This window comes from Tiliqua scincoides, chromosome 3 (genome assembly GCF_035046505.1).
Source record: "Tiliqua scincoides isolate rTilSci1 chromosome 3, rTilSci1.hap2, whole genome shotgun sequence".
NCBI classification, from domain to species: Eukaryota; Metazoa; Chordata; class Lepidosauria; order Squamata; family Scincidae; genus Tiliqua; species Tiliqua scincoides.
Window position 1 is genome coordinate 241307340 of NC_089823.1, and position 27173 is coordinate 241334512.

At 50.5% G+C, this 27173-nt stretch overlaps 1 protein-coding gene across 7 annotated transcripts in view; it reads left to right on the forward strand.

Moving 5' to 3' along the window:
• OPA1 (OPA1 mitochondrial dynamin like GTPase) overlaps nt 1-26253 on the forward strand; it is an 80805-nt gene extending 54552 nt beyond the window's left edge. For 4 of the 7 annotated variants that reach the window (XM_066619581.1, XM_066619584.1, XM_066619583.1 and 1 more), the window contains 11 exons: nt 528-604; nt 3376-3541; nt 4408-4560; nt 5093-5201; nt 6471-6550; nt 7707-7847; nt 8355-8471; nt 10039-10132; nt 10746-10856; nt 23084-23164; nt 24236-26253. In XM_066619581.1, coding sequence (XP_066475678.1) covers nt 528-604; nt 3376-3541; nt 4408-4560; nt 5093-5201; nt 6471-6550; nt 7707-7847; nt 8355-8471; nt 10039-10132; nt 10746-10856; nt 23084-23151 — 1116 coding nt within the window. In that variant the 3' untranslated portion in view covers nt 23152-23164; nt 24236-26253. Of the gene's footprint in view, nt 1-527; nt 605-3375; nt 3542-4407; nt 4561-5092; nt 5202-6470; nt 6551-7706; nt 7848-8354; nt 8472-10038; nt 10133-10745; nt 10857-23083; nt 23165-23268; nt 23392-24235 lie in introns of all 7 variants that reach the window. The other 3 variants (XR_010794074.1, XR_010794075.1, XM_066619582.1) reach the window with 3 other exon arrangements.
• Nucleotides 26254-27173: the final 920 nt, after the last annotated feature.

Below are 27173 nucleotides of genomic sequence, written 5' to 3' on the forward strand. Positions count from 1 at the left end.
CAACAAGCACCTACTGGAAATCCTTTAGAAGGATTTCCTGCTTCAGGCAGGGGTTGGACTAGACCTATTAGGCCCATATGATTCAATAGATAAGGAGAGGGAAGGTCTTGGGGGGACAAGGAGTTCAGTCTTGGACTTACTTATGTCCAAGGAAGGGTGTTATGCAGGGCCTCAAACAAAATGGATGCCCTGCTCTGGAGCCGTGTGAACTGGGCTGAACTATTCTTCATGGAGAAGTGTTTTTCTTGACAGGGCTGTTTTTTGAAAGACAAAAAGAGTCTGCCCCACCCCTGGCTTCCACCATAGTTGCCTGGCAGAGCACATGCTGTGTGTGGGGAAGGCCTCAGATAGTAAGGGGTGAACAAGACCCTCTCTCTTGGAGAGTGCTGCTAGCCAGGACAGAACATGTGGGACCACTGGGTGGCCAGTAGCCTGATCTGGGATAATGCAACCTCTGTGTGTATACGCTTGACAGAAGCACCTCGATCAATGCCTGGGACTTTTATTTCTTTCTTTGTTTGGTCTAGGATGAACTGTTTGAAAAAGCTAAAAATGAAATCCTCGATGAAGTCATAAGTTTGAGCCAGGTGACGCCAAAGCACTGGTACAGTAACTAGTTGATCTTCTGATTTTTGTTTGGTGATGTGATGAGATCTGTTAAGGTTAAAATAGTCTGCTGTAAATTCTCTTTGACAGTGCTGTTGCTGTGTGTCTTTATGATCCATCTGGAATCTATTAGCTCCTTTCTCCCTGTAAAATATTTATTGCTTCTGTGTGAGCAGCTTAGTGACTCCTGGCCACGCTTTGAGGAACTGACAGTTTTGCAGAGCATCTTAAGAGAAGATGGAGCATATATTGACTCTTTTATTCCAGAAATTACACGGAATGGGAAAGGAGAGTGTGTCAGATAGTCTAAATATAGGTAGAGTGCAATTATGTGCAGGACTATGAATGCTCCACGTTTTGCTTAAATGAAGAAAAAGTGAGAGGGGGAACTTTGGCATCTAGAAAGCCTGATTTTAGTGGTCTGTATACAGCCTGCCAGTTTGTGCATGTGTGTGTCTGCTGGTCATGAGGAGGAGCCAAGTACCTGGCTGAGCACTGACCACTGGAAATGGCTATTCCCTCACCTCTACATACACAGCCTATGTGACATTTCACCAGGAGTTATTTTCTGCAAACTTCCAGGCCCACCTTTCTAAGCAGAGGTGCTAGAAGCCTTCTGAGAACGGATATTTAGGAACACGGCAATCACAGAACGTTCATTCTCGGCCCTGGCATGGTGTGTTCTACTGGGAAGTGTAACCCCTTGTAGGTTAGATCTCTTGCCATTGGTTGAAGTGCTCATCTTTGGGTAGCAGTAGGAGTTTTGTTGAACAGTTTAATTTACTCTGGGCCAGAGCTTGAAATAAACCATCATATGTGTAAAGACCATTGTGGCTTCTGGTTTCCCAAATTTTCTCTCTCTCTCTCTCTCTCTCTCTCTCTCTCTCTCTCTCTCTCTCTCTCTCTCTCTGTGTCTTTCTATCTGTACTTGTAAGATCGAGTCCCTTTAAGTCTTATAAACAGCTTTTTAAGTCCAATTAAAAGTGTTCAGACTTGAAGACTGTGGTCCAACAGAGCACCTTTCACCTGACATTTCACCCCATCTGTGGAGGGCATTTTCAAAGGTTCCAAGATCCAAAGATCACCACTATTCCATTCCCCGTCCCTGGAAGAAAGCAGAGTTTTAAGTTCTACTGATTGCTAGGCATGTGTTTTCAATCAGCACCCAAGCATTAGGTTGTCTGTCAGCCAAAAAAAGCAGTCACTTGCTCTCCTATAAGTCAGGGGTGTTCAGACTTTTAGCAGGAGGGCCACATTATCTCTCTGACACTGTGTCAGGGGCCAGGAAAAAAAATTAATTTACATTTAAAGTTTGAATAAATTTACACAGATGAATATATTAGAGATGGAACTTACATGCATGAATGAAGGTCTTGCAATAGCTCAAGCTTGGCCTGTAAAAGGCCTTGCACTGGCCTTTCCTTCGCTGCTGCTAATGCATTACAGATGTGAAACAGCAAGCAGTGGAGGGAGCCGTCGTCCCACAGCTCATGCGAGAGGTTGAACAGTCCCCCATGCGGAGAGCTGTCAGACCAGCGCAGACTCCAGCAAGTCTTCCGAGGGCCCGAGGCTTATTGGAGACTGGGGGCTCCCTGCGAGCCTGATTGGAGGTCCCCATAGGCAGCAAATGTCCCGCAGGCTGGGGTTTGGGCTCCCCTGCTAGAAGTAGTAGTGCTGCGTTCTTTTCCTTATTCGTTCTCTATTAAAGTGACAGCACCTCTTCACTTTGGGTCTTTCTTTATTAACTTTGTTTACTATCTTTACTATCTCAAGGGTCAAGAGCCAGGTATTACTGATACTTAGTGTTTCCTCCTTTCTACTTGTCAATGCTTTTGTGTTTCTATCTTTGGATCATGGAACTTTTTGAAAAGATATTTTGTTGGACCATGGTCTTCAAGCCCAGACACTTATTATTATTATTATTATTATTATTATTATTATTATTATTATTATTATTATTATTATTATTATACCGCTTTTCAGCAAAAAATTCACAAAGCGGTTTACAGAGAACAATCAAGCAACGAATCGCTCCCTGTCCCGAAAGGGCTCACAATCTAAAAAGATGCAAAAGAACACCAGCAGACAGCCACTAGAAAAGACACTGCTGGGGTGAGGTAGGCCAGTTACTCCCCCCTGCTAAAAAGAGGAGCACCCACTTGAAAAAGTGCCTCTTACCCAATTAGCAGGGGTAAATTTAATTGGACTATTGTACATTCCGGCCATGAAAGCATCTGTACGCTTGTAACTTTTATAAGGTTTGCAAGCCTGTGTACCCGCTTTGCTTTTAAGGGTTATAGCTGGCTTGCAACCACCTGGGCTCACTTGGCAGCTAGGAATTTACCACCATGTGAGGGAGAAGGGAGAGGCTCTCTGGCAGTAAAGCAAAGGCTGGAACAAACTGACTCACTAAGAAGCGACCAGAAGGACGACAGGGATGTTCATGCTTTTTGGTTGATCCTTCCCAGGTTGAGCTTGAGAGGCTGGCAGGGACCTGAATGAGGCAGCTATCTCTCAGCTGGAGTATCTGAGGTAGAGCAAAGTCTAGCTGAAGCTACACAGCTATGTGTCTGGCTGGGGGGGGGTCTCTTGGAAGACTTCCCCCACTGCCTCTGCATAGTATAGCAGAGATGGCACTGCCTGACATTTGCACATCCATTTTGTGGACTAGAGAGTTTTGTTTTCACCACAAGATGAGCCTTTCACATCACTACATGGGGCCTTTGTCTTGCCTGTGTGAGGCAAGCTCTTGCTGTTTCTCCTCTTCAGGGAGGAGATCCTTCAGAAGACCCTGTGGGAGAGGGTCTCAACGCATGTGATAGAAAACATCTACCTTCCAGCAGCACAGACCATGAATTCGGGGACCTTCAACACCACCGTGGACATCAAACTGAAACAGTGGACTGACAAGCAGCTGCCCACCAAAGCAGTGGAGGTGAGAGTCTTGCTAGCTGGGCACAGGGCAAATGCTGCTTCTGTGGCATCCTGCTGCCTTTGCAAGGTGGCCCTGAAGGGTGACATTTCAGGCTGCTCTGTTGTGTGCACTTGTGCAACTTTAGAGTGGGGTTTATGCTGAGGTTTTCCGAGGGTGGGGGGAGGGGTGCCAAAGGGCATGTGCTAGATGCTGCTGCAGCAGAAGAATCCAAGCCAGTTCCCAACATTCAGCCCCTCCATCTAACTTGGGTCTCCTTGCCAACCATCTTTGAGCCTTTGTTCCCTCAGTGTCTTCCAGTAACAGGCAGCTCTCCTGCCCCCAGGCCCTGTTTGACGGGAGGTTACTCCTTGATTTCTTCGCTTCCCTCACAGCTCTGTGCCTTCACTATCTCTCTTAGTCCACAGTCTGCTGAATGCACACATGCTTCTGACACATTTATTCACTAATGAAGAAGATTGTCCAGCACGGCTGTCCATGCCCCCTTTGCAGATATCAGCCCCCACTGTGTCCTGTATGACACAGCTCCATTCAATCAAATCAGCCTTTTGTTTTCTTCAAATGGCACTGTCGGTTAACACCCAGTGACGGGTCTTTTCCCCCTTGGCTACTGAAGAATATTCAGGAGTATATGAACTAGATGGGCCTATGGCCTGATCCAGCGGGGCTGTTCTTATGTCCTTATGACAGGCTATGGGCAGCTTTGCCTTATTGTTACACATAGAAGGCAGGTGGTGTGATCCAGAGAGACCTTTTGACCACCCAGTGCCATGCCCGCTGTCCCCCGGCTGTATCCCCTTAGAGTGCAGGTTGGGACCTCCCTGTGCTTGGCAGTGTCTGATGACAGAACCTCGTTGCCAAATGTCCAGGTGGCCTGGGCGACTCTGCAGGAGGAGTTTTCTCGCTTCATGACTGAGGAGAAGGGCAAAGAGCATGACGATATCTTTGACAAACTGAAGCAGGCTGTGAAGGAGGAGAGCATCAAACGGCACAAGTGGAATGAGAAAGCGGAAGACAGCTTGGTAAGCCTAGCCTTACATAGAGATGGTTGTCCTTGGGGACGCAAAGGAATGATGCTCAAACAGGCATCTTGTGCTCATTCTCTCTCTCTCGCTCTTAACAACTGTAACTTCTGGATGTAGATGAGCCCTTCTTTAAAAAGTGTATGTGTTGGAGGTGTTCAGTCCAGTATCTGGGTTTGGATCGCTATGTTTGACAATGCTAATGCCATTGTCCAAAGAAGCAGCCTGTTTGCCCAGTGAGATGGGAAAGGATATTCCGTCACCTGTCCTGGCACAGCCAGCCTGTCCTGTTCTCGGAAGCGCAGAGCAGGCGATGGGGTTGGCTGCGGTTCCTCCCCACGCCTGCCTGGCTGACCTGGCCGGTGCTTTTTCTTTCGGACTCATTCTGTACCCCTTGCCAAATCCTCGGAGTTTCTGAGCAGAAGCACTCTGGGCCTGGTCCCCTTGTCCTCTCTCTGTCTTGAGCAAGTGTTGTTGGCTGGCGAGTGACTAGTGAGCAACATGCACTAATGGTGGGGCTGTGCTTTGACAGAGGGTCATCCAGCACAATGCCTTAGAGGACCGCTCCATATCCGACAAGCAGCAGTGGGATGCAGCTATCCAGTTCATGGAAGAGACGCTCCAAAGTCGCTTGAAGGATAGTAAGTACCCCCGTCTGTGAGTCCTCCTTGTCTGCCCGAGGGGGCCCCTTGCCTGTCGGTGGTCTCTAGTCAGGTCACCATAGCCCCTGCCCTCCATCCCTGGGAAGCTTCTGTTAAAATCCACCTCCTCTCCACTGCTCTTCTTGCATGTCTCACGTGGCCTGACTCTGGCTGGAGGTACTTCCTTCCATGGCTGCCTGCACTCTCCCCTTTCACTGGTGGGCTCCCTTTCTTTCCATCTTGCACCATCTCGTGGGCCCTCCTACTGCTCAGTTCTACGTCCTTCTCTTTGTAAAGACTTGTTGGCAGGGCTGGTCATCCCAGAGAGTCTCCTGTGGCACAGTTTGCAGGCACAGCAGGACTCCACTTCCCTTTGCACCTCTAAGTTGCTGTTGCCTTTCGCCCACTGCAACCCTTGTTCCTGCCCTCGGTGCCCCTGACTTGCTCTCTGCTCCAGCAGCACCCACTTTGTTCCATGGCTGTTTCATTTTCTATTGTGAAGCATCCCACTAACTCCACTAACACCAGCAAACGGCCACTGGAAGAGATGCTGCAGAGAGCTGTGGTGGGACAGTTCCTCTCTCTCCCTGCTAAGCGCAAGAGGAGCCCCACTTGACAAAGTGCCTCTTTTTCCAGTCAGCAGACAGTTGCTGAGCACCTGTGAAATGTCAGCAATAGCAGGACTGCTTTGTTCTTGCATGTTGTTATCCCTCCTGCCATTTCTCAGGTCTTGACAACAATTACTGAGAAGGTGGCTACTGCTCCCCCCTTTTCAGGCAGCTCATGCAGGGTGAGGGCCCAGTGTCAGGCCACAAGCTTCCTTGCTGAGGCCTCAGGCTTCCTGGCCTGCCTGCTGTGCTGTGCTCCACTGTCTGCTCCACTAGCTTCCCTCTTCACCTGGCATGTGGCGTGTCCATCGGATTGCGAGTGCAGTGGAATCACCTCAAGATTGGGGTGGTTTGCTGCATTGTTGAGGGACTGCCTCAGTAGACAGAAGGAATCAGTCTGGAATGAAAATAAAGAATAAAGTTTTAAAAGGCCCTGGTCCAAGCTGAGCATGCTCGGGGGCCCCAGGAACCACAGAGTGTGGACATGGTGATGGGGGGGTGCAGGGTTTCATTAACCTGCTTGAGCCCTTGGCAGCTGGGGGGGTGGTATTGGGGCCAGTCCATGCAGCCTGTCTTAGTGTGTATCTTGCCAGGCACAGCACCAGGTTCTCCTGCAGCATCCAAGAGAGGTTTTGTTGTCCCTGTGCTTTGCTTCCTCTAGCTGAGTCGGTGATTGAAGACATGGTGGGCCCAGATTGGAAAAAAAGGTGGCTTTTCTGGGTGAGACGCACCAAGGAACAGGTAAAAGGAAGTTGCTGTCTAGGGGGTCAGGTGGGGCAGCAAAGCCTTGCTTGTGCTGAGCGTCATTCTGGTGTGCGCGCTCGCTCTCTCTGTCATTTCCCACTGTGCTCTTGTCAAAAGGGCAGCTCGGGGAAATGCCTCAGTTTAAGATCACATTAAAACGCAGGACCAGCTTGGCCCCTTCAATGCTGTGTCCACACAGGCTCTTTGTTACTTGATGTGCACTGCTCAAAGCGGCCCTCTGGATGCTCAAATGGCCCCAGCCCACCCCTCAGACCTCCCTGCATTTTGCCCTGGAGTGTTCTCCAAGGCCCAGTTGGCAACTCCTTGTATCTTCCTTCTTTCAGTGTGCTCCTATTCCAGGACGTGTGCTCCTGATGCCATCAGACATTAGAATGTGTGTGTGTTGGGTGATGTGGCCATGAGAGAATTCTTGATTTTACAGGCCTGCTTAGACAGTTCTCTAAAACACTCCGGTGATTGTGATGAAGCCTCTGGGAGCTTTGGGCTCGTGCTCATGCATGCCAGAGCAGGAGAATGAGAGCCCCATCCTAATTTCTCCCTCCCCCCACCAAAAATGGGTGCACTATATATAGTGGGGTGGGGCAAATTGGGAGGTTTCATCAGGGAAAGGGGATTTAAATTCCCTTAGCATAAGCCTCCTGACCTGCAGTGAGTTCCCTTGGCCCTGCGCTGGTGCCTTTGCTGAAGGTGATAGGATTCAACCACCCCACCTGCAACCTCCCCATCCCCATTTTGCCCCTCCCTGCCCCCACTGTTGCCTTGCCTGTTCTGGAGATGTAGGCAACTCTGGTGATAGTCCTGGAATGCTGCCTTCAGTGGAGCGCTGTGCTTTCCATTTGCGACAATGGAAGGAAGTGCCTTCTGTTTTCGCATAGGGCTCCACGCAGAGGCTGGATCCTCAGTAGGATTGGGCCATGAATGTTTTTGCTTCCCCTCTTAGAAGAAGCCACAGTTCTTTGTTGCCTCTGAGTGTGGGAAGCTGGTTTGACAGCTGGAGTTAGAACTGGCAGGACATCTGACCAAGTGGTTTTTTGTTTAATTTTTATGTTAATATTGAATTAATGCAATGTAGAGGAGGTTGGGTGGGAGGGGGTGAAAGTTCAGATAAGCAACGGCATCTCTCTTGTCTAAGGCCATTCGCAGCGAAACAAAAAATGAGCTGGAGAAGATGATAAAATGCAATGAGGAGCACCCAGCCTATCTTGCCAGCGATGAGGTCACAACCGTGCGAAAAAACCTTGAGGCCCGAGGGGTGGCTGTGGATCCATGCTTGGTAAGAAACCCCCTGCCGCAGGCGTATGAGCACTGGATTCCAGCTGTAGCAAACAGTTGCCCTCTGGGGAGGTTAGGCGTGTAAGGCCAGCCAGGGGGTCCTGCCCCTGGGAGTGCTGTAGTCTGCCTGCAGCTTGCCTGGCCAGGGGCTGGCGCAGTTTCGGGATTCTGAACCCAGGAGTCAGAACTTGTGGAGGAGCATCTGGATTAATGTTCTGCCTGCTCACACCGGTTAGAGACTCCGCAGGAGCACCAGATGTCTTGGCTTATTTTCTCCACCTGTCTTGGAGCAGTTTTTCCAGAAAGAGCAGGTGCTGTTGGAGATTGGGGGGGGTATGCCTGTGTTGGAGGGTGGCATCCAGAGGCATTGGGTGGTAGTGGTGGCAGTAGTAGCAATAGCAGCCTCTTTGATGATGGCCAGCTGCTTTCCACGTGAGGCTGCCAGCCCAGGCTCCAATGGCATCTGGCATCAGGCCAATGATTGCCAAATGTTTCTGTCTGATCCCAGATTAAAGACACCTGGCACCAAGTCTACAGGCGGCACTTCCTGAAGAAGGCTCTGGGCCACTGCAATCTCTGCCGGAGAGGCTTTTATTACTACCAGAGGCATTTTGTGGACTCTGAGGTAAGTAAACAATCATGTGGCTTTTCCTGCTGGGAGGCTGGCAGCTCTCTCCTGATGTCTGGCCAGATGTGTGGAACTTCCTGCTCACCTCTCTTTTGGGTACTGTTTGCCAGAACTATCCACCAGAGGGCAGTCTTGGGGTAAGCAAGCACTTGCCTTCCCTCCCCCACCCCAGTTAAGGTTGGCGGCTTTAGGGACAAAGGCTGCAGTCAAGGCAAGGCCCTGCCACTTTGGCTCAGTCACTGTTCCAGGCAGAAGGTGGAGTATCACTAGCCAGTGTTCAGCTTTATGTGCACCAGCTCAGATTGGAAGGAAGCAGCTCTGTCCCGGCAGCAACTAATAACTGTTTTGTCACCATTGTAATTTCCAGCCTCTGAGCGGCCCGCTTGGAGGCAGGCTGTGCAGCATGGCCTTTCCCAGTTTGAAGAGACACTTGGCCAACAGTCTGAGGCAAAGAAGGAAGGCCCATAGCCAGGGAGACAGACCAGGGACAGACTGCACTTGCTCCCGGTGTGGAAGGGATTTTCACTCCCGGATTGGCCTTTTCAGCCACACTAGACGCTGTGCCAGAACCACCTTTCAGAGCGCGATACCAGAGTCTCTCGAGACTGAAGGTTGCCAACATACAATTTCCAGTCTCCCATTTTTTGGCCTTGACCTTGCATAGCTCAGCGCAGCTCCAGCGAAGCTGCCAACATTCCCATCATGTGTGCCCTGCCGCAACCCTGGCGCATGTGATGCTTCCCCACCTTAGTTTTCCCCTCCCAAAATGGAAATAAAAATTACCTATTTGGCCATGTGGCTGTTCGGGTGACTGGAACTGGGATGTGTTGGTTTTGGTGCCATTCCGTTCTGCTCAGTGATAGTTCAGTGCATGCCAATTGCCTGGTTTCATGCAAGGCGGTTAGTCAGTTTGGGGGAAGACCCCAAATCCACTGGTCCCTTGAAGCTGGAATTGTCTTTTATGGAAACTCTTTGCCTACCACAGTAAGGGACAGAAGGCAGCTTAATATTGCACCCACCCCGCTCATCCCTTGTCTGCATGTGAAACACCCATGTGCAAGAGTTTGTCCTTGCCGTCCATGTGCAGTAACAGCCTCTCTTTTGAAGTGAATGGGAAGGACCCTCTTCCTGCAGCCTCTCTGAATGCCAGTGGAGCAACCCAAGACTCCTGATTAGAGGTGGCATATTTACGGCTCCTTTGCTGGACCAAGGAAACTTGCACCACTTGCTTAACTCGCCTTCAGGCTTCAGGAAGCCTCCAAGGCCAGCCCTTAAGGCCAGATGAGCAGAGAACTGCCAGCTGAATATGGATCGTGCCTGTCTTGCCCTCAGTGGAACCTGCTGGCTGCACTTATGACGGATGAAGGTGCTGCAGCCTCTGGTTGCCTTTTCTGAGGGAAAGCCTGCATGGCTTTAGTAGAGCTGGCTCGTTTTCCTCACATACTTGTGATGCTTGCTCCCCCCCCCCCCCCCGCTGGTGTTTTGAGTATTGTATGTGGCTTTGAATGTTGGGGAAGTGGCCTGTTGTTTCCTGAGTGCTGATGTGCTTCTCTGGCGGTTTCAGCTCGAGTGCAACGATGTGGTCCTTTTCTGGCGGATACAGCGGATGCTGGCCATCACTGCCAACACCTTGAGGCAGCAGCTGACCAACACAGAAGGTGTGTCTGGCTGCTGATGCTGCCATGCCTGGGGGCTGTTCTGGTTGGGAGTCGTGAGGTACAGGCAGTCCTTTGTTGCTCTAGTTGCAGTCTTGAGTTCACTGCTTGCATATCTGCAGTGTGTGCGGGGGGTGGCTTTTGGTTTGCTTAATGCCGCCTCTAATTGATGTGTGTGTTTTATTGGAGGTCTCCGTAGTTTGCCTTAGAGGCGAGAGAGGTAGGGTGGAAATACTTTACGATACAGAGAAAAAGTTGGGGATCCCCCTTTAGGGGCATATCCATGACCTGTATGGTGATGTTAAAGCACAGCACCTTGGGGTAGCTGAACTGTGGCTCCCAGGGAATCCGTTGTGACGCTGACAGGGTGCCATGGATAATTACGGCCTGCCTTTCTTCCACTGAACCCAGACAGGGCACCGGGTACTCCTGGGTGACCTCTGGCCACTGCCCTGACTGCTGTGTTGGTTGTCCTGCAGCTGTGCTTAGGACTGTGCAGCAACAAGACCCTCTGCCATGATGGAACAGCTAATGTGTCCTGCTAGGTGCTGGTTGGCCCTATTTTTTTAACTCCAGTGTGTGTTTCTATTTATATCTCCGTGCACCCTTTTTACAGTGAGGCGCCTTGAGAAGAATGTCAAAGAAGTGCTGGAGGATTTTGCTGAGGACTGCGAGAAGAAGGTGAAGCTGCTCACAGGGAAGAGAGTCCAGCTGGCAGAGGACCTCAGTGAGTATTGCGTTGGCTGGTACAAGGAGTGGGATGAAGTCCCCCCCCCCCGCAACAAGCTGAGTGCCTCATTCTGGAGGGAGGCGCCTCTCTGTTTTGTTTAAAAGTTGGCGCCCATTTCTGAACTCTGGGGTTTGAGTCCTCTGCCTCACAGATGTTTCCAGCCGTGTAGAACCGTGACCCACTGAAGGAGCTGCTGGGTGTGGTCAGAGTCTGCCTGTTTCAGGCACACACACACACACACACACACCATGCTTGTCTTTTTTACTCTGCCTTTATAAGTGTAGTAAAAAGTGCAGGAGCTTCTGTTTTTATGGCCTTTGATTGAACCCACTGCAGCACATTTTTGCATTGCCCAGAACTCTTCAGCAGGCAAGAGAGTGAGTGAAAGCACCCTGTGCAACTTGCAAGCTGGCTGCCTGCAGGAGCGAAGAGGCCTTTGGGGCCATTCTTGGGCTCAGATGGGTGCAACCGCTCACAATGGGCAGGTGTCTCTTGACGCTCCCCTGTCAGTGTCAGGCTTCTGTGATCGGGCTGGGTGGCTGCAACCCCCCCAGTGGTGAGCGCAAAGTTGGGCCATGCAGGTCTTTGTGACATAGGTGCTGTCCCTGTGCCTCCCCTTCTGCATTAGCGCATTATTCTGCAGCACCATTCCCTAATGAGTGCATTTCTTTGCCAGCAACGCTTCTGATCTGCTTGGATTTGCCCCTACCTGGACAGGCATTGCTCACATTGTCTACGAAGGGCTTGGTCGTTTGCTTCCACTTAGGTGCCCCAGGGGATGTTTTCTGCTGTCGAGAGGCTGTGATGATCAGTCAGGGTGCAAGCCATTGGTTTTCCTCTTCCCTGTGACCTCTGGGACAGATTCTTCCAGGCCTTAATTTCCCTCCTATGAGAATTCTTGTTTTATCTCCTGTGATGTTATCAGCTAGTTAAGGCATTCCCCGGGGAAGAAAAACACAAGTGGGCACAAACTGCAAAGCACCCAAGAGGCAGAGTCGACAACCCCGTTTCGGAGGTGTGTGATGGAAGCAGCACATCATGAAGTCTGTCTCTAGTGTCTTGGGAGGTCCTCTTGGGGTGTAAATCATTTCCGGATGAATATTGTTGGGTCAGAATCAAGAACAGTGTTTTATGGCTCAGGGAAACTGGGGTGGGTGTAAAATACTTCAGCTGCCTGGGAAGATCTGCTTAGTGAAGGGAGTGTTTTTTGCTGCATCCCTGACTTCCTGCCTCTGTGGACTGCTCTCTGCTGTCTGATGCCTCAGCATCTCCCAGGCAGGGAGACGTCCCAGTCAGGGACAGTTTGTGTGTTTTCTTTGGAACTTGCCTGGGCCTGCTGCCTTCTCCATTGTGGCAGTTTGCAGACTTGGTCACCAGATCAGATCCTTCCTTGCAGCTGCTGTGCCACATGTCTTGGCTTGCTTGCCACCTAGCAGTGCTCACACAATGCAGTGGACAGGTCGCCACTTTGTGGGCAGCCTTTCAAGGCTTGTGAAGTGGCACTCTCTTTTTCGCAAATGCCTCGTGCACGTTTCATTGCGCTTTCCCCCAGAAAGGTCTCTGAATTCTTCTTGTCTGGGAAGCGGTTTTGAAATCCTGTCCCAAGTATAACCCGGGGATTCCCCAGACTGACGGTGGGTGAAAGAACCAAACCAGCCTGCTTGTGCGTGCATCATTTGCAGTCCCACTGTTTTGGTGAAGTTTGGTCACCGAATGGGTGTGCTTTTAAAAGTTTCAGAAATGCTGCTGTGCAGAGTGATCATCATGCGCAGAGCATCTGCAGTGGAGTCCAAATATCTGAAGGCCCCTCTCTGCCTGAATGAAGTCTCTTAACTATGAAATTGTCACACCAAATCAAGCCAGCATTTTAACTGGCTCGGGCAGCAGCAAATGCTGCAGACAAGTTTGCAGGCACAATGCTGGGATTGTTTCAGATGCTGATGTTATGTGTCCTCTTCCAGTCTAAATCATGCCCAAGATGGTTTACAGGTACAGAGATAAAAACGTAAACTGGGCTGGTCAAAAAATGTTTGGTCACCTGCCACTGAAATGATGGCCAAATATCCAGAGCCTAATTTCGTTTGAATTGCAACTGCGAGAGGGACTCGGCAATCACAGAACACAGACCTGTATGAGGACCATTTTTAATCCAGACTCCATCCTAGAGGCAGATTTCTTTTCATTCCAGGTCATCTGCAAGACCTGGACATCCCCGTGTTGTTCCCCATGGCGGGAAGGGGGCGTTGTCAGGAAAACCGAGAACTGTGTGGATGTGGGGTGGGGCCAGGGCCAGCCCCTGTAGTTGGTGTGTCAGTGCATGAAGTGCTAACACCTGCGTCTTGCAGGCAGGTTGAGACTTTGTACTGCACAAAGGCCCATTGAGACAGAGGGACAGAGCAACTCTTAGCTGGGGGCGATGTGCTTACATTCTGACATGGCACTTGTAATTGATGATTGGAGGCTGCTGAATTCATGTTGCTGGAACAGCATCCAGCCTTCCTGAACTGTCTAAGCTTCCTGGGATGTTATGTTCATAATTATCTAGTGGCATCATTTTTACAAGGTGCTTTTTAGTGCATTGTCCCTTATTGCCACAAATCATGCTTTTAGTGTAGTATTTTGTGCACCTGATCAGCAGCCAATGTGAGCTGCCTGTCCCCTGGGTAACTAGGTACTCTTTGAGATTTAAACTCATGCAGGACATTTTACTTACAAACAGATGATAGCCTTCTAAGCACCTCTGATGTGCAGTGTGCAGCTGGTGGATTATGGAGTAGTTATGAGCCTGAAACTTAAGGAAGTGACATGGCTTAGTACTTGTAAGTAGGCAGGCCTGTGTGTGTTTCAGGCTGGAAAACATGGCTGGTCAGTGGTGGACCAAACCTGCAACAGCTGCAAAGCATGTGCCCAGACAGCTGTCAGACTCTGTAGGGGTGGAGGAGATAAGCTCTCCCTCTTGCTACCTTTGGAAATGCATCTTCAGGATCTGCTAATTGATCGGGTTACTGGATTTTGTGTTTAGAGGTTCTGTCCCAGTTTGTGTTCAAGGCATTGGGCCCCTGTGTGAGCCACTTTTTGAGAAGACCCAGTTTGAATCCTCCTGGAAGAGGAGATCCAGGCTGTGTCTAGCAGTGAATGGGGCTGATGCTTTGGGCCTCAGGGCTGTACAGTTCACTGGCAGAGCACACACTGTGCATGTAAATTTGTCAAAAATAAAGCATGCCAGACAAATTCCTTAGCTTTTTTAAAATTGCATTACTAGCTTAGTGAATGATGGAGGCATTTCAGTGTCATTTATCTGGATTTCAGCAAAGCGTTCAGCCAGAATTCCCCACAACATATCCATTAGCAAGCTAATAAAGTATGGGATGGAAAACCAGGACAAGATCCAGTGGGTCTGTGTTGCAGGAGATGGAGAGTTCAGTTGGGTATCTAGAAGAAATTCGTAACGATGCAAGCAGTTCAGCAACAGAACTGATGACTGCAGGAAGTGGGGAGTCCTCCCTCTCTGGCAGCCTCCAAGCAGAGGCTTGACAGGCACCTTTTGTTCTTAAGAACATCAGAAGAGCCCTGCTGGATCAGGCCAAGGGCCCATCTAGTCCAGCTTCCTGTATCTCACAGTGGCCCCCAAATGCCCCAGGGAGCACACAAGACAACAGGCACAACCTGCGAACTGGTGCCCTCCCCTGCATTTGGGAATCAGAGGCAGCCTGCCTCTAAAACCAAGAGCTTGCACATACCTACTATGACTTGTAACCTGTAATGAACTTTTCCTTCAGAAATTTGTCCAGTCTCCTCTTAAAGGCATCCAGGCAAGATGTTATCACTACTTCTTGCGGCAAAGAGTTCCACAAACTAATTACATGCTGGGTAAAGAAATATTTTCTTCTGTCTTTCCTAACTCTCCCAACACTCAACTTTTGTGGATGTCCCCTGGTTCTGGTGTGATGTGAGAGGGAAAAGAGCATCTCTCTATCCACTTTATCCTTTCCCTGCATAATTTTGTATGTCTCAATCATGCCCCCCCTCAGGCGCCCCTTTTCTAGACTGAAGAGGCCCAAATGCTGTAGCCTTTCCTCATAAGGAAGGTGCCCCAGCCCAGTAATCATTTTGGTTGCTCTCTTCTGCACCTTTTCCATCTCCACTATATCTTTTTTGAGATGTGGCAACCAGAACTGGACGCAGTACTCCAGGTGTGGCTTTACCATCGATTTGTACAATGGCATATTAACTGTCTTATTCTGAATGCCTTTTATAATGATCCCAAGCATGGAATTAACCCTCTTCACTGCTGCCGCACATTGGGTTGACACTTTCATCAATCTGTCTACTAGCACCCCAAGATCTCTCTCCTGATCTGTCCCAGACAGCTCAGAACCCACTAGCCTATATCTAAAGTTTTGATTCTTTGTCCCAATGTGCATGACTTTACACTTACTTACATTGAAATGCATCTGCCATTTTGCTGCCCATTCTGCCAGTTTGGAGAGATCCTTCTGGAGCTCCTCACAATCACTTCTGGTCTTCACCACTCGGAAAAGTATGGTGTCAACTGCAAACTTGGCCACATTGCTGCTTAGCCCTGCCTCCAGGTAATTTAGGAACAGGTTGAAAAGTACAGGTCCCAGGATAGATCCTTGGGGCATTCCACTTTCCACCTCTCCCCTGTGTGAAAATTGCCCATTGACACCCACTCTCTGCTTCCTGGACCTCAACCAATTCCTAATCCAGGAGAGACCCTGCCCTCTAATTCCGACTGTGGAGTTTTCTCAGCAGCCTTTGGTGAAGAACCATGTTGAACGCCTTCTGAAAGTCCAGATATATAATGTCCACGGGTTCTCCCGCATCTACATGCCTGTTGACCTATTCAAAGAATTCTAAAAGGTTTGTGAGGCAAGACTTCCCCTTACAGAAGCCAGGCTGATTCTCCCTCAGCAAGGCCTGTTCTTCTATGTGTTTTGAGATTCTATCTTTGATGAGGCATTCCACCATCTTACCTGGAACAGATGTTCTTGAGAGGTTTCAAGCAGGATTGGCCTAGATGACCTTGCAGACCCCCTCTGACTCTGCTTCAGTGTAGTTGCCTTGGCATTTCCTGTGAAAGGGCTGGGAAAGGCTTCTCTCTGCCTGACACCCAGGCAGAGCAGGCAGCCTGGTTGACTGTCAGGATCAGGCAGTCCTTGGAATCCTTGCACAGAACTGTCTGGCTTTGCTGAGGTGTGGAAAGGTCTTCCCTCATGCCAAATACCTTGTTGAGGGCATTTCTGTAATTTTGTGTTGTTAGGCCAGGTGCTGAAAACCTGACAAAGCTAAAATTCATTGACAGGATTGTGAGGCAGGCAGTGTTTGTACAGGCAAAGCCCGAGGTGGTGATTTTACTCTTTGGCAATTGGGAAGCATTTGCTTCAGCCAGACAAGATTTGGCTTCAGCCCAGCTGACTTGCAGTGCAGTTTGAGTGCGTTTTTTCTTAGCACCAGGCGATGCATCTTATGCGACCATTTCAGCTTTTTTGCAAGCTTTCACTCTAAGTCTGTAATCACCTTTGTCTTGATTCATGGGGCGATTCTCTCGGAACTGCTATAAATTCCATGCAAGGCTCTTGCCTGGCAGTTCTTTGTCTCAGGGCTTCCTTGCACTAATGAGCTAATTGTTTAAGGCTCTCCTCGGATTCACTTCCCTGCCTCTGCTTCTTTGGGAAGGCCTCTGACAAGCCGCCTTTCTCCCTTTTGACAGTGGGGTGAGGAACAGCATCGCTCTTTGTCGCCATGCAAAGAAAGGGCCTTTCCAGCAGCCAGCCGGGCCGTTCCTGTCCTGACCCCTTTTTTTCTGCTGGGAACGCAAATGTGACAGACAAGTGGAACCTCCCCCATGTTTTCTTGACCACTGACTGTCCATTCACTTCCCATCTGGTTTTGCTGCCTTAAAGAAATGGTGGAGGGCCTCTTATTATAAATCTGTCCCTGTCTGTGATCGATGACAACCTGCCTTTTTCAGGGCAGCCTGGGTGGCTTTCTCCGGAAAGTTCCGCCTTTTCCTGTTGGCGAACGAACATGGTCTGTGGACAAGCTGAAACTGGCCCCAAATGGGAAGCATTAGTTTGATGAGATTTCCAGAACCCCAGTGATTGGCTTTAACCCTTGCCAGGACTACAAAGCCATGTGCTGGGAGGGGCCTTCTATCACTTCTGCCTTAGTTGTGTTGTGGCCAGTTAGTAGCGCAACAAAGGAGGATTCTCTGGGTGCGCTCACTTGCAAGTCGCAGAGCCCAATGAGTCCTCCTGAGCCAGCATTTCCAGCACTCCCAGCCAAGGCCCTTCCTCTCCTGCAGGGACTGGGAGTACTTCTAAGGAGCCAGCCATTTTTTTCTGTCCCTGTGGGATGAATTATTGAAAGGGCAGGGCATTTGTGAGGACCTGTAGTGTTGGGGAGGGGCTGACCTGCAAGCAGCAAGAGCTGGATGGCGAGTGTACCCTGGCCTATGGTTGGATTATGAAACAGGGCAGTGGGAGGGAGCGCTGAGTATCTTTGAGTGATGATGTTATGCAGAGGGAGCTCTCCTCGGAAAAACACAATTGGCCATCCCAGGAGTGGTCTGAAGGCAGACAGTGCAGCCGCCTTCAGGGAGCTGATTAGGATGATGGAAGCCCAGCCAGTGCCAGGAACCCCCTGCTGCCTGGGGGAGAGGTGCTGGTTAAGTGGGTGTGCCTCTTGAAGACCACTGTCCATTCGGTAGAGCGCCTATCCCAGCGGCAGCAGCGTCTTGCATCTCATGTCTTCGTGCGAGCTTTTTGGGGTTGAGGAGCCAATTGTTGGCTGCCTTCTATGCAGACTGCTTTGTGAATGTGTTTGTGGGGGGGGCAGGGTTGTGTAAGTGCTCGATGATAGTAGTGGTGGTGGTGGATGCAGTTCCAGGTATAACCGAATGACCTCCTTTGAGACCATGTCGTGCGCAGAGAGAGCCCAGATCCCAGCTGCCCAGCATGCTCTCATGTAGCGTCCTGCGCCCTTCCCTGCTCAATGTGTTGCCCAGCTGCGTCTGGAGCAAGGAGCCTCGCATATGAGGGGGAGACCCTTGGTGCTGGTCCTGACCCCTGGGGGGGCTTCCTTCCTTCCAGCCTGAGCCCACAATGTGGCCCTGCAGTAGGCCCAGGGATCCTGGCGTCAGTGCCTGCTCTGCCCTCAAATAGCAGCAGCGGTGGCCGCCATCAAATGGCACTTTTCTGAGGACAAGGTGTTGCAAGATGGGATTCTGGCAGAGCTGGGCAGTAGTTAGAGGCCACCCAAAATGGGTTCCTAGGACAAGAAGCCTTGCCTTGCTCAGAGCTTTGTGTAACGAGTCTCTGGGTGATGCCGTCTCTGCAAATTGTGCTAGTCCAGCTTCTTCTCTCCCATTTCCTCCTCCCTTTGCCCAATTCACCAGCGTTGTGAGACTGACTGTATGCCTGTCTGTGTCGTGTTACTCTTCATGAATGGGCAAAGGAGCTTTGAACATGCGACTTGAAGGTGTCACGCGAGACAAGCCCGGGCTTTTCTCCTCCTGATCCGGTGTTAGCAGCAGCAAAAGCAAACCTTGTCCCTGCAGCTTTGTTTTCTGTGTTCATAGTGTGTATTCAGATCCTAATTACAGATCAATTAGTCTGTTTTTGAGCCCGGTAGAGCTGGTATCAGAGGATTAACAAAAAGAAAATGAGTGGGCCGTGGGGGTTGTTTCATGTGGCGATAAAGAGCCTGCAGGCATGAATGGGTCCCTGGAGGCTGCTGAATAGAGGATTTCTTCATTCTCTGTCAGCCAGGGCTTATGGGATATTGGGAGCAGGGATTATGGGAATATTCATGACCAGATCAGGGGCCCGCATGAATTGATGCGTGGAACAGCTCATCTTTTGAGTAAACACTGAGTAAATGGAGAGGAGAATGGGCATTCACCGCGGCTGACCCAGCATGCTTCATTGTCGCAAAGCGGGAAGCAGGGGCTTTGTGCCTTTGGATCCTCTGGTGTGTGGATCACTGTTTAACAGGTGTTGCAAGAATCAGGCGTTCATTTGGGGCTTCCATTCTGTGCTGAAAACCATCACAGGGACCGTTGTTTGTGCAGAAGCCATCCAGAGCAGCTTTGGGGGCAAGGAGGTCAGGAGGAGAGAGGCAGAATGGCCAAGACTCTATGAAGTGTGAGTAGCTCACGGCGGGAGAGGGGAGGGGAAGTGGGGTGGGGCCATTGGAGCCTGTAGGAAGTGCCAGGAATGAAGTAAGCGGCAAATCAGCTTACTGCCCCCCTTTGCGCCTCTGTGGGACTTTGCCCTTGCCAACTTCTTGAGGGTGGGCCGCCAGCCAGGGGCACTTTCAAGTGTCCTTGCTGCTTCTTGCATCCTGGGTACCACTTGCAGTTCTGCATTTGCCTGAGAGTATGAGCTCTTACTGGCTGTGGCAGCCCATGCAGCCTCTGTCACCTGCAAGAGCTAACAGGAGGTCTTGCCCTCTTGAGTCACAGAAGCATAGAGTTGGAAGGGATCTTGGAGGTCATCTGGTCCAACCCCCTGCTCAGTGCAGGAAAGTGGGGCTAGGAGAGGATCCTGAGAGCCCAGCCCAGGCATGTCCACTCAGACGTAAGTCCCATTATAGTCAATGGGGCTTACTCCCAGGAAAGTGTGGATAGGATTGTGGCCCCTCCTTTGAAAGGCAAAGCCAAGGCAGGGAGGGTCGCCTTGGGGAGCTGCAGGCAACTGTGGCAAGGAGAAGGGACTGAGAAGAACCCTCAGCCAGCCCACTCTTAGGCTAGTGGCCTCAGCAGACTCCCTGGCTTCCCACCTGCTTGCCTGCCCCTGGCTCCCTCATTCTCACTCCACCCAGACCTCCTTCAGGCTTTTCTGGTTGCCCAGGCAGCAGGCAGGGCAGACAACGGTTTTGATAACCAATCCTAGGTGTGTCTACTCAGAAGTAAGCCCCATAATAGTCTATGGGGCTTACTTCCAGGTAAATGAGGATCGGGTTGCAGCCTTCCTCTTATTTAGCAGCAGGAGATGCAAAGCAGCCGTGTGAGGGTCAAAGCAGCTACTTCTTCCACCCGCGGCTGCTGCCTGCCTCCTCCGGCCCCGCAGCACACCTGAGGCTGCCTTGCGGCACACTAGTGTGCCGTGGCCCAGTCGTTGAAAACCACTGGTCTAGCGGCTAAACTCTCCAGGCAAAACACACTGGGTTCTCTGAACCCTTTGTCATGACGCTTAGTTTCCGGACCCCTCACCATCCCTGTTGCCCTCCTCCAAACTTGCTCCAGCTGATCGGTGTCCTCCTCCTCCTTCAAAAGTGGAGGCAGGACTTCAGGCAAGGTCTGACCAGAGCAGTGCAGAGCGAGTTTCCTGTCTTGTCAGGCCTCTGCTCGTGCAGGGACTTGTGTTCAGCTTCAGCACTGGGCAAGATGCTTAGGGTTTAAATCAGTGATTGCCATTTGCAGGCATTCTTAGGTTGCCAGTTGTCTGTGTTGACCCAGCCCTTCTCTGTAGCCCAGAAAGTATGTGGGGCTTGGGAGCAGGACTGGCTGCCAGTGCAGCAGCACTGATGGAGTTCAGCATGCTGCTCCTCGAGAATTCTGGATCCTCTTGGAGCACAGATGTGTTAAAGCTGCTGTTCTTTCACTGACTGCGAAATGCCCCAAACTCCCAAGTCAAAATCCTTAACACTCTAAATGAGTTTCTTCCGTCGCTTGCAGTCAATAGGCTAGGCTGAATGGGTGAATAGAAAATGGGGTCTTTGGGGGTCTTGGTGTGTGCCTGTGCTTGATTCATTGGATCTGCAACTCAGTGCAAGTCTTTTCTGCTTTAGATCGTACAGAACTGCTTTTGTTTCCCCTGTTGATGCAAACTTCCTTCTGTCTGGTGGTGAATTTTGTGTAATTCATGAAGCTTGTATGTACCTGAGCTGCCCTCTCAGCATTGTATCTCGCTGCACTCTGGATCTCATGTTGGAGCAATGGCCGTCTCTCTCTGCAGGGCAGCCTATGTGCCTGTTACTGACTGCTAGATAAATAGTTGGACTCCAAGAATATGCCACACTTGGGCAGCATGACTGCTGCATCCTTTGTGAATACGGCTGGAGCACCTCTGTGCCCTTACTGTGTTCTCCCCCACTCCCCATCATGAGCTCTGATTTTAAAGCTGCAGGTTGGATTGAGTGCTGCCACCTCTTCTGAAAGGGTAGACTCCAAAATTCTCTGGAATATGTTGTGAGCCAGCAAAATGTACACGTCTGCTTTCTATCCTGTTGTGTTGTAGCCAAGCGAGCTGCTTGCACAGTGCAGAGCAGCCCATCTGGGGCAAATCTGTCAGAGCCCTGAATGATGGCCTGGTTTGGGGGTAGCAGTTGCCACACTTGGAAAAATGTTGCATGTCTGTTGCATGTTCTCCACATGGAGCAAGTGGGGCCAGCTGCCCCTGCCAGCCTGGAGCACCAGGTGTCTGTTGGATCCCAGCCCTTCCAGGCAGACGCAGGACTTGCAGGATCCAAGATCATCCAGGGTTGCCTTCCACCAGTGTGCCAGGAGCTGGGATGGAGGAGTGGCTTTCCAACAGACTACAATCCTTGCACTCTGCATGAAACAGAGGAGAACCCCAGCCAAGCACTGTATGGGCCCTGTGTGCTGGGCTTAGAACATCAGCGTGTGTGCAAAGGCCTTCCCAGTCGTGACAGTGCAGAGGCAGGCAGTTTTAACCCAACATGACTCAGAATGGTAAACTCTGCACACACCATAGAAGAGCATCTTCTTGCCCACTGAGCCTCGCAACTGAAGCACCTATGAACATGGACCCCTTTCCCAGGCTAAGATGCCCAACAGTTATTTGTAGGAAGCCTTGCCAAGGCTGGAGAGCCAGTTCTGAATTCTTGTGTAGATGAAGGGTGTAAATGAGATTAAGATTAATACTGCTTATACAGGTGTGCATCCCTTAGTGATGTTCCAGCTAACACCGGGATCGCATATGTGATGACCATGTGTGGTCATGTGGTTGTTGGGGGCACACACTCTGACCCTCCAAATGCGAAGGGAGCTCTGCTCCCCTCGCCTCCGGAGGGTTGTCTGAGCTCCCAGAGACAGCGCACATCCAAGTACGGCCTCTGCAAGGCTCGGATTGAGGGATAATCGTGTTTCTCATGCGATTATCCCTCAGTCTGAGCCTTGCAGAAGGGCTTAGACATGCGCTGCGTCTGGGAAGCTCAGGCAGCCCTCCGGATGGAAGCTGAGCTGAGCATCTCCTTCCCTGCAGAAGGTTCAGATTGCGTCAAGCACCGCTTGACTATGGGATCGCAGTCCCCATCCCCGTCGTTAAGTGGCACACGACTGTGCTGTATTGCATATAATTTTATGGGAGACAATTACTTGGCTTCTAATCCAAGCAGTCAAAGATGTTTACTTATTATTTCGTTGATGGCAGATATTTTATATATGTCATTAGTATTCATATGTTTTTTAATGACTAAATAAACTCACGGGACCAATTCCACAGAACCCTATGCAACAGCAAAGGCTCAGCCTTTTTCAAACAACAGAGCAGGTTAATTCAATGGTTTCCAAACTTTTTACACTGGGACCCATTTTTTTAAAACAATACTGTATCAGGACTCACCTAGGTTTACCAGACTTCTTAAAAGGATAGCTAGAAAAAATAATATTTTGTTGGTTTGTTTATAAGTAATAAGAGCTAGAAAAAAGCTCTCAGACGTTCATTTCCCTGTGTTTAATCATGCTGGCAAACTGCAGGAGCTGAGTGAGCTCTTTGCAGGGTAATTAGCACTACAGTATCTGATTTTTTGAATAGCCTCAGAGCTGAAGGCAGTTAGTTACCCAATTATCTAATTAGTTATCTTTCCATCATCCTTTGGTGACCCACCAAAAATCAGATTGCAACCTACCAGTGGGTCTCAAGCCACAGTTTGGGAACCGCCAGTTTAATGCGTTGTGAAAATGTGTTCCTAATCCACAGAGTTGACGAATGCGAGTGTCACAGCCACCAGTGTTTCTCTGGCATAAAGAGGAGGAGAATCCTACTTGGGGCTGGGGCAGGACCATGACCTGGGCTTTTGGCCATGAAACCTGGCTTCACTCCTCTGCGGGGATCCTGGCTGGACCCTGGCCAAGCTGCAGAGGAGGCTGAGAACCAGCTCTGCAGCCTTCCTGCCTGGGCCTCAGTTGTGCAGGCAAGATTGCCTTTCTAATGGAAGTATCTTAACTTTTCCAGAGAAAGTTCGGGAGATCCAGGAGAAACTTGAAGTCTTCATTGAAGCCCTCCACCAAGAAGAGAAATAGGTTGTTCACAGAGGTGAGTGGCTTTCAGCAGCTGATGGGAAATGGCGATACTTTAGACTGCTCAAATAGGCAGGCCGGCCAGTCAACCTAATGTGTGGTTTCTGGTGCACTCCTTAGCTGAATTGCACAGCAGGCATGTGGCCCTTGTCTCCAGTGATGGAAGTGATCCTGAGAGGCAGTCCAGCAATTCTTCCATGTTGATCGGTCTTGCCTTCTGTGCCCTCACAACTTCCTTGTAAGGTGGGCTTGGCTGAGGGAGGGAGGGGCTGCCCTTCCGAGACCCATCACAACATTCCAGAGTGTGGCACTCCTGTGAACAAAACGGGGCTTGTGCACCTTCCTTGCCAGGAAACATGGCAAGGTTTAGGGGTTTTTTACATGAAAAGGGGGTTTGTGATTGCAATGTGTAAAATGATGCATGGTGTGGAGAAGGACAAGTTTTTGTTCCTCTCTCAGTACTAGAACCAGGGAAGGGGGTTTCATTCAGTGGGGTTCATTGCCACGAGGTGAGGTGATGGCTGCTAACTTGGGTGGTTTTCAAAGCAGATTGGACAGATTCATGGAGGGCATCTCTGTTGGCGGCTACTGGTCATTTCAGCTTCCTGTTTCCTCCAGGTTCAGCAACAATCTGCCTCTGAAAATCAGCTATAGGGGAGAAGCGGTGGGAGCCATTGGGGTAGCTGGCAGGCCCCTGTAGGAAATTGGGTGTTGCTGGATCAGGTGGGCCTCCTTGGGCCTGGCCCAGCAACCAGACTTTTCTGACACCTGGACTTTGGGCAGATTCCTTCCTCCTGCTGTTTTCCTTTCCTTTTGTGGGCTGCTGTTTCTGCCTGAAAAATTCTGTGCCACATCATGCCTAAGCAGGGCCTAAGACCTTTCGGTTTCGAGATCAGGTAGCCCTGATGTGTAGCACACACAGGAGCTGGTGGCTGGGGCATTTCCATTGGGGGCAAGCAAATGTGCCCCTCGTGGCCTCTGTTTTATGGTAGCACTTCCTCATGGTTGCCAACTCCCACATCTCAGCTGTCAGTCTGGGTCTGTTGGGCTGGGGGCCTCACCCATGTTCCTCTTGTCTGTTTTTCAGTAGGACCTCAACAGCAAGACAAAGCCCCATCCTGGGATGCGCTGCCCAAAGAAGGGCCAAGCGAAACCCTTTGGACCCTTGTCTCCTCCCTGCTGGCTACTTTTTAGGGGGGTCCTAGAATGTCTCCAGCTACTTCTCTGTAGCCGGAGGTGATGTGGATGCCACCTGCTCTTGGAATGATGAGAGTGAAAGGACTCTGACGGGCACCTGGTTGAAGATGACTTTGAGGCGGAGAGTTGGGGGTGGGGCCCAGAGTGGTGCTCTTTTGGGGGGGGAGGCAAGAGGAGGAGGGCGTTTCCTGCCTTGGGTGGCAGCAGAGCACTCTTTGGCTCTGGGTGGTTTCAGTCGATCCTGGGATCCTTTGGGATGAAACCTTTGGGAGCTCAAGAGGCCATCTTAGCTTGTGTAAATATATTGGTGGCCCCTGTCAAAGAATCCTTTGGTGTACGTGCAGTGTGTTTGTTGAGGCATCCTCAAAGTGACAGACTTTGCTTTTAAAAACTTGGTTGAGCAGTTGGGTCTTCAGCCTCATTCTGAAGTAGACTGAAGCACTTCAGAGAGAGCAACTGATGTCCGGCCGAATTCTTCCAGGAAATTCCCAGGCTTCTGTGCTGAGCATGTGTCCAAGAGAACCACGTCATTTGGTTCCTTCATCAGGCGGAGGAAGGAGCCAGCCACAGCTCATTTTGTGGGGGAGGGGGTACTCCTCGGGCTTCCTTGCTGACTCTATGCCAAGAAGAAAATCTTTCTGTCTGGAGTGGTACTGATGGTGGGCTCCAGAAATACAGCAGCAGTTTTGTGTACCTTCCCATAAGCATCTTGACAGGGGGACAGAATATTTTTAGAGATTTGTTTCTGGGGGGAGGGGGGGAGCTAAGAATATGTTTGGTTGGAACTCCTCCATTTTGCTGCCCTGTTCTTTGCTGCAAGGGTCCTCAGGATACCTGGATGATACCAGAGCAGTGCTTGTGGGGCTCCCCAGAACTCCTGGCCATTCAGACTGGTTGTTTTCTCCACATCACCACAGACATTGGTAGGTTGGGCGGTCAGAGTGGGCCTGGCGTGGCAGAGAGGCCTGGCACAAACTACCCTCCCACGTGTGGCAGACTCTGAAGTGGCCATCAGAGGGGTTGCCATGTCACTTGCCTTGGCTCCAAGTGAACTCCAGCAGGAGACCGTAACTCAGATCTTCCCCTGCTGTGTTTGCAGTGCATTGATTGGTCAATTCCTCCTGTTTTCCAGAGGCGCTACTTTCCATGACCTCTTGCCCCATATGCATCCAAAAGCTTTGCATGCACATCCTGCCTCCTCCTCTCAGTGGGGAGGACATTGCAATGAATGCACGGGAGACTGGCATCTGCTGCTGGAATGGACAGAGCACCTCCGGCAAGCAGAAGGTGTTTCCATGTGTATGTGGTAGTCCCTCCCCATGCGTGCCCCCTCCAGCATCATTGAGAAGTCTCTGGACTGAGGAGCCTCCCCTTGCATGCTGTTTGTTTCCTCTTTTTCCTCCAGTGTCTTGGCAAAGTTGGCCATTACTACAGTGCTTGGTCGGGTGAGTAGGTCACAGGGTCACTCTGGTTCCTTGATGATCCCCCCACTTTGGGCCCTCTGACAGTCATGAAGACGGGGAGTTCTGGGTTGCCTCAGGATAAAATTGACAGCATAAAACAATCCTGCTCAGAACCAGCTTGACCTTCTGTGGAGCTGAGTCTTAGGATCTTGTGCCCTTGAGAATAAAAGGTAAGAAATGGGGTGTTCTGAACCAGCTCCCTTGCCTGGCAGTAGCATAAGGGGTCTCTGCTATACATCGGCCACCTAAAATTTTGCCTGTCTTGCCCCTCTGGCAGGCCAGTGTTTGTCCCACATGCTTGCTGTTGTTGCTGTCTGGTACACCATTTGGTGTTGAACTGTCAGCTGCTGATCAGAAACTTGGCATGGTGTATCTTGTGAAAGCTATTTATTGAACGCTGATGTCACTGAAGGAGAACGAAATAAATGCAGATTTTGAACACTTAGTTGGGTGTTTGTGTGCTTTGGAAGTTGGAAGGCCAGTTGGCGTTCAGTACTACTTCTTCCCTTCTCAAAGGGGAAATGGAGTTTTGTGGCAGCTTTTGTCAAAAGCAATCAGATCTAGATAATAATAGAGGAGAAGCGCTATGTGGTTCCTCTTAGCAGGTATACAACTGCTGCCTGCTGATGGCTTTTGGAAAGCTGATAAGGCAAATGTGTCCAGATTTGAGACTGACTCTCCTGGACTCAGCTGGAGAGGGGATGAAGAATTTGATGGTGGTGGGGACTGACAGGACAACCACCTGACTTGCGTTGATGCTCTGCCTGCACCTCTCTCCCAAAAGCTTTGTTTGGAGAGAAGTGTGCTCTGCAAGTGGGCCTGCTTCTCAAGGGACCCCTTAGTCCTTCCCAGCAACGACTGCATCCTTGTGATTCTCACCTGGCCTTTCTCTCAAGCCCAAGGCGGCTCTGGCAGCCTGCATTTGTTGCCGCTGACTTACTGGAGGAGCCACAGCCGAGAGACCCTTTGTGCAAGGCCACCCACTGCAGTGCACAGCTGAAGTGGGATTTGAACCCAGGACACTGAAACCCAAATACGTCTCTGACAGACATGTTAAGGAGGCATATTTTAACTGCCCTTCCGCTAATGTCTTGCTTGCCGTGTGGCCCCTGGGCTCACAGGAAAATGAACAGTGAATCGACCTTTTCAGCCACACTAGACGCTGTTCCAGAACCACCATTCAGCGCGAGATACCCAAGTCTTCTGAGACTGAAGGATGCCAATGATGACGGAACGGAAAGCTGCCTCCAGACTCCAGTTGAGCTCTGGGTCCCCTCCCTCTTCGCATCATTTAGGTGGCTGATTTTTTTGGAGAAAGGCTAAGAGGCCTTTATAAAGCACAGATTGTTGGCAACCTTCAGTCTC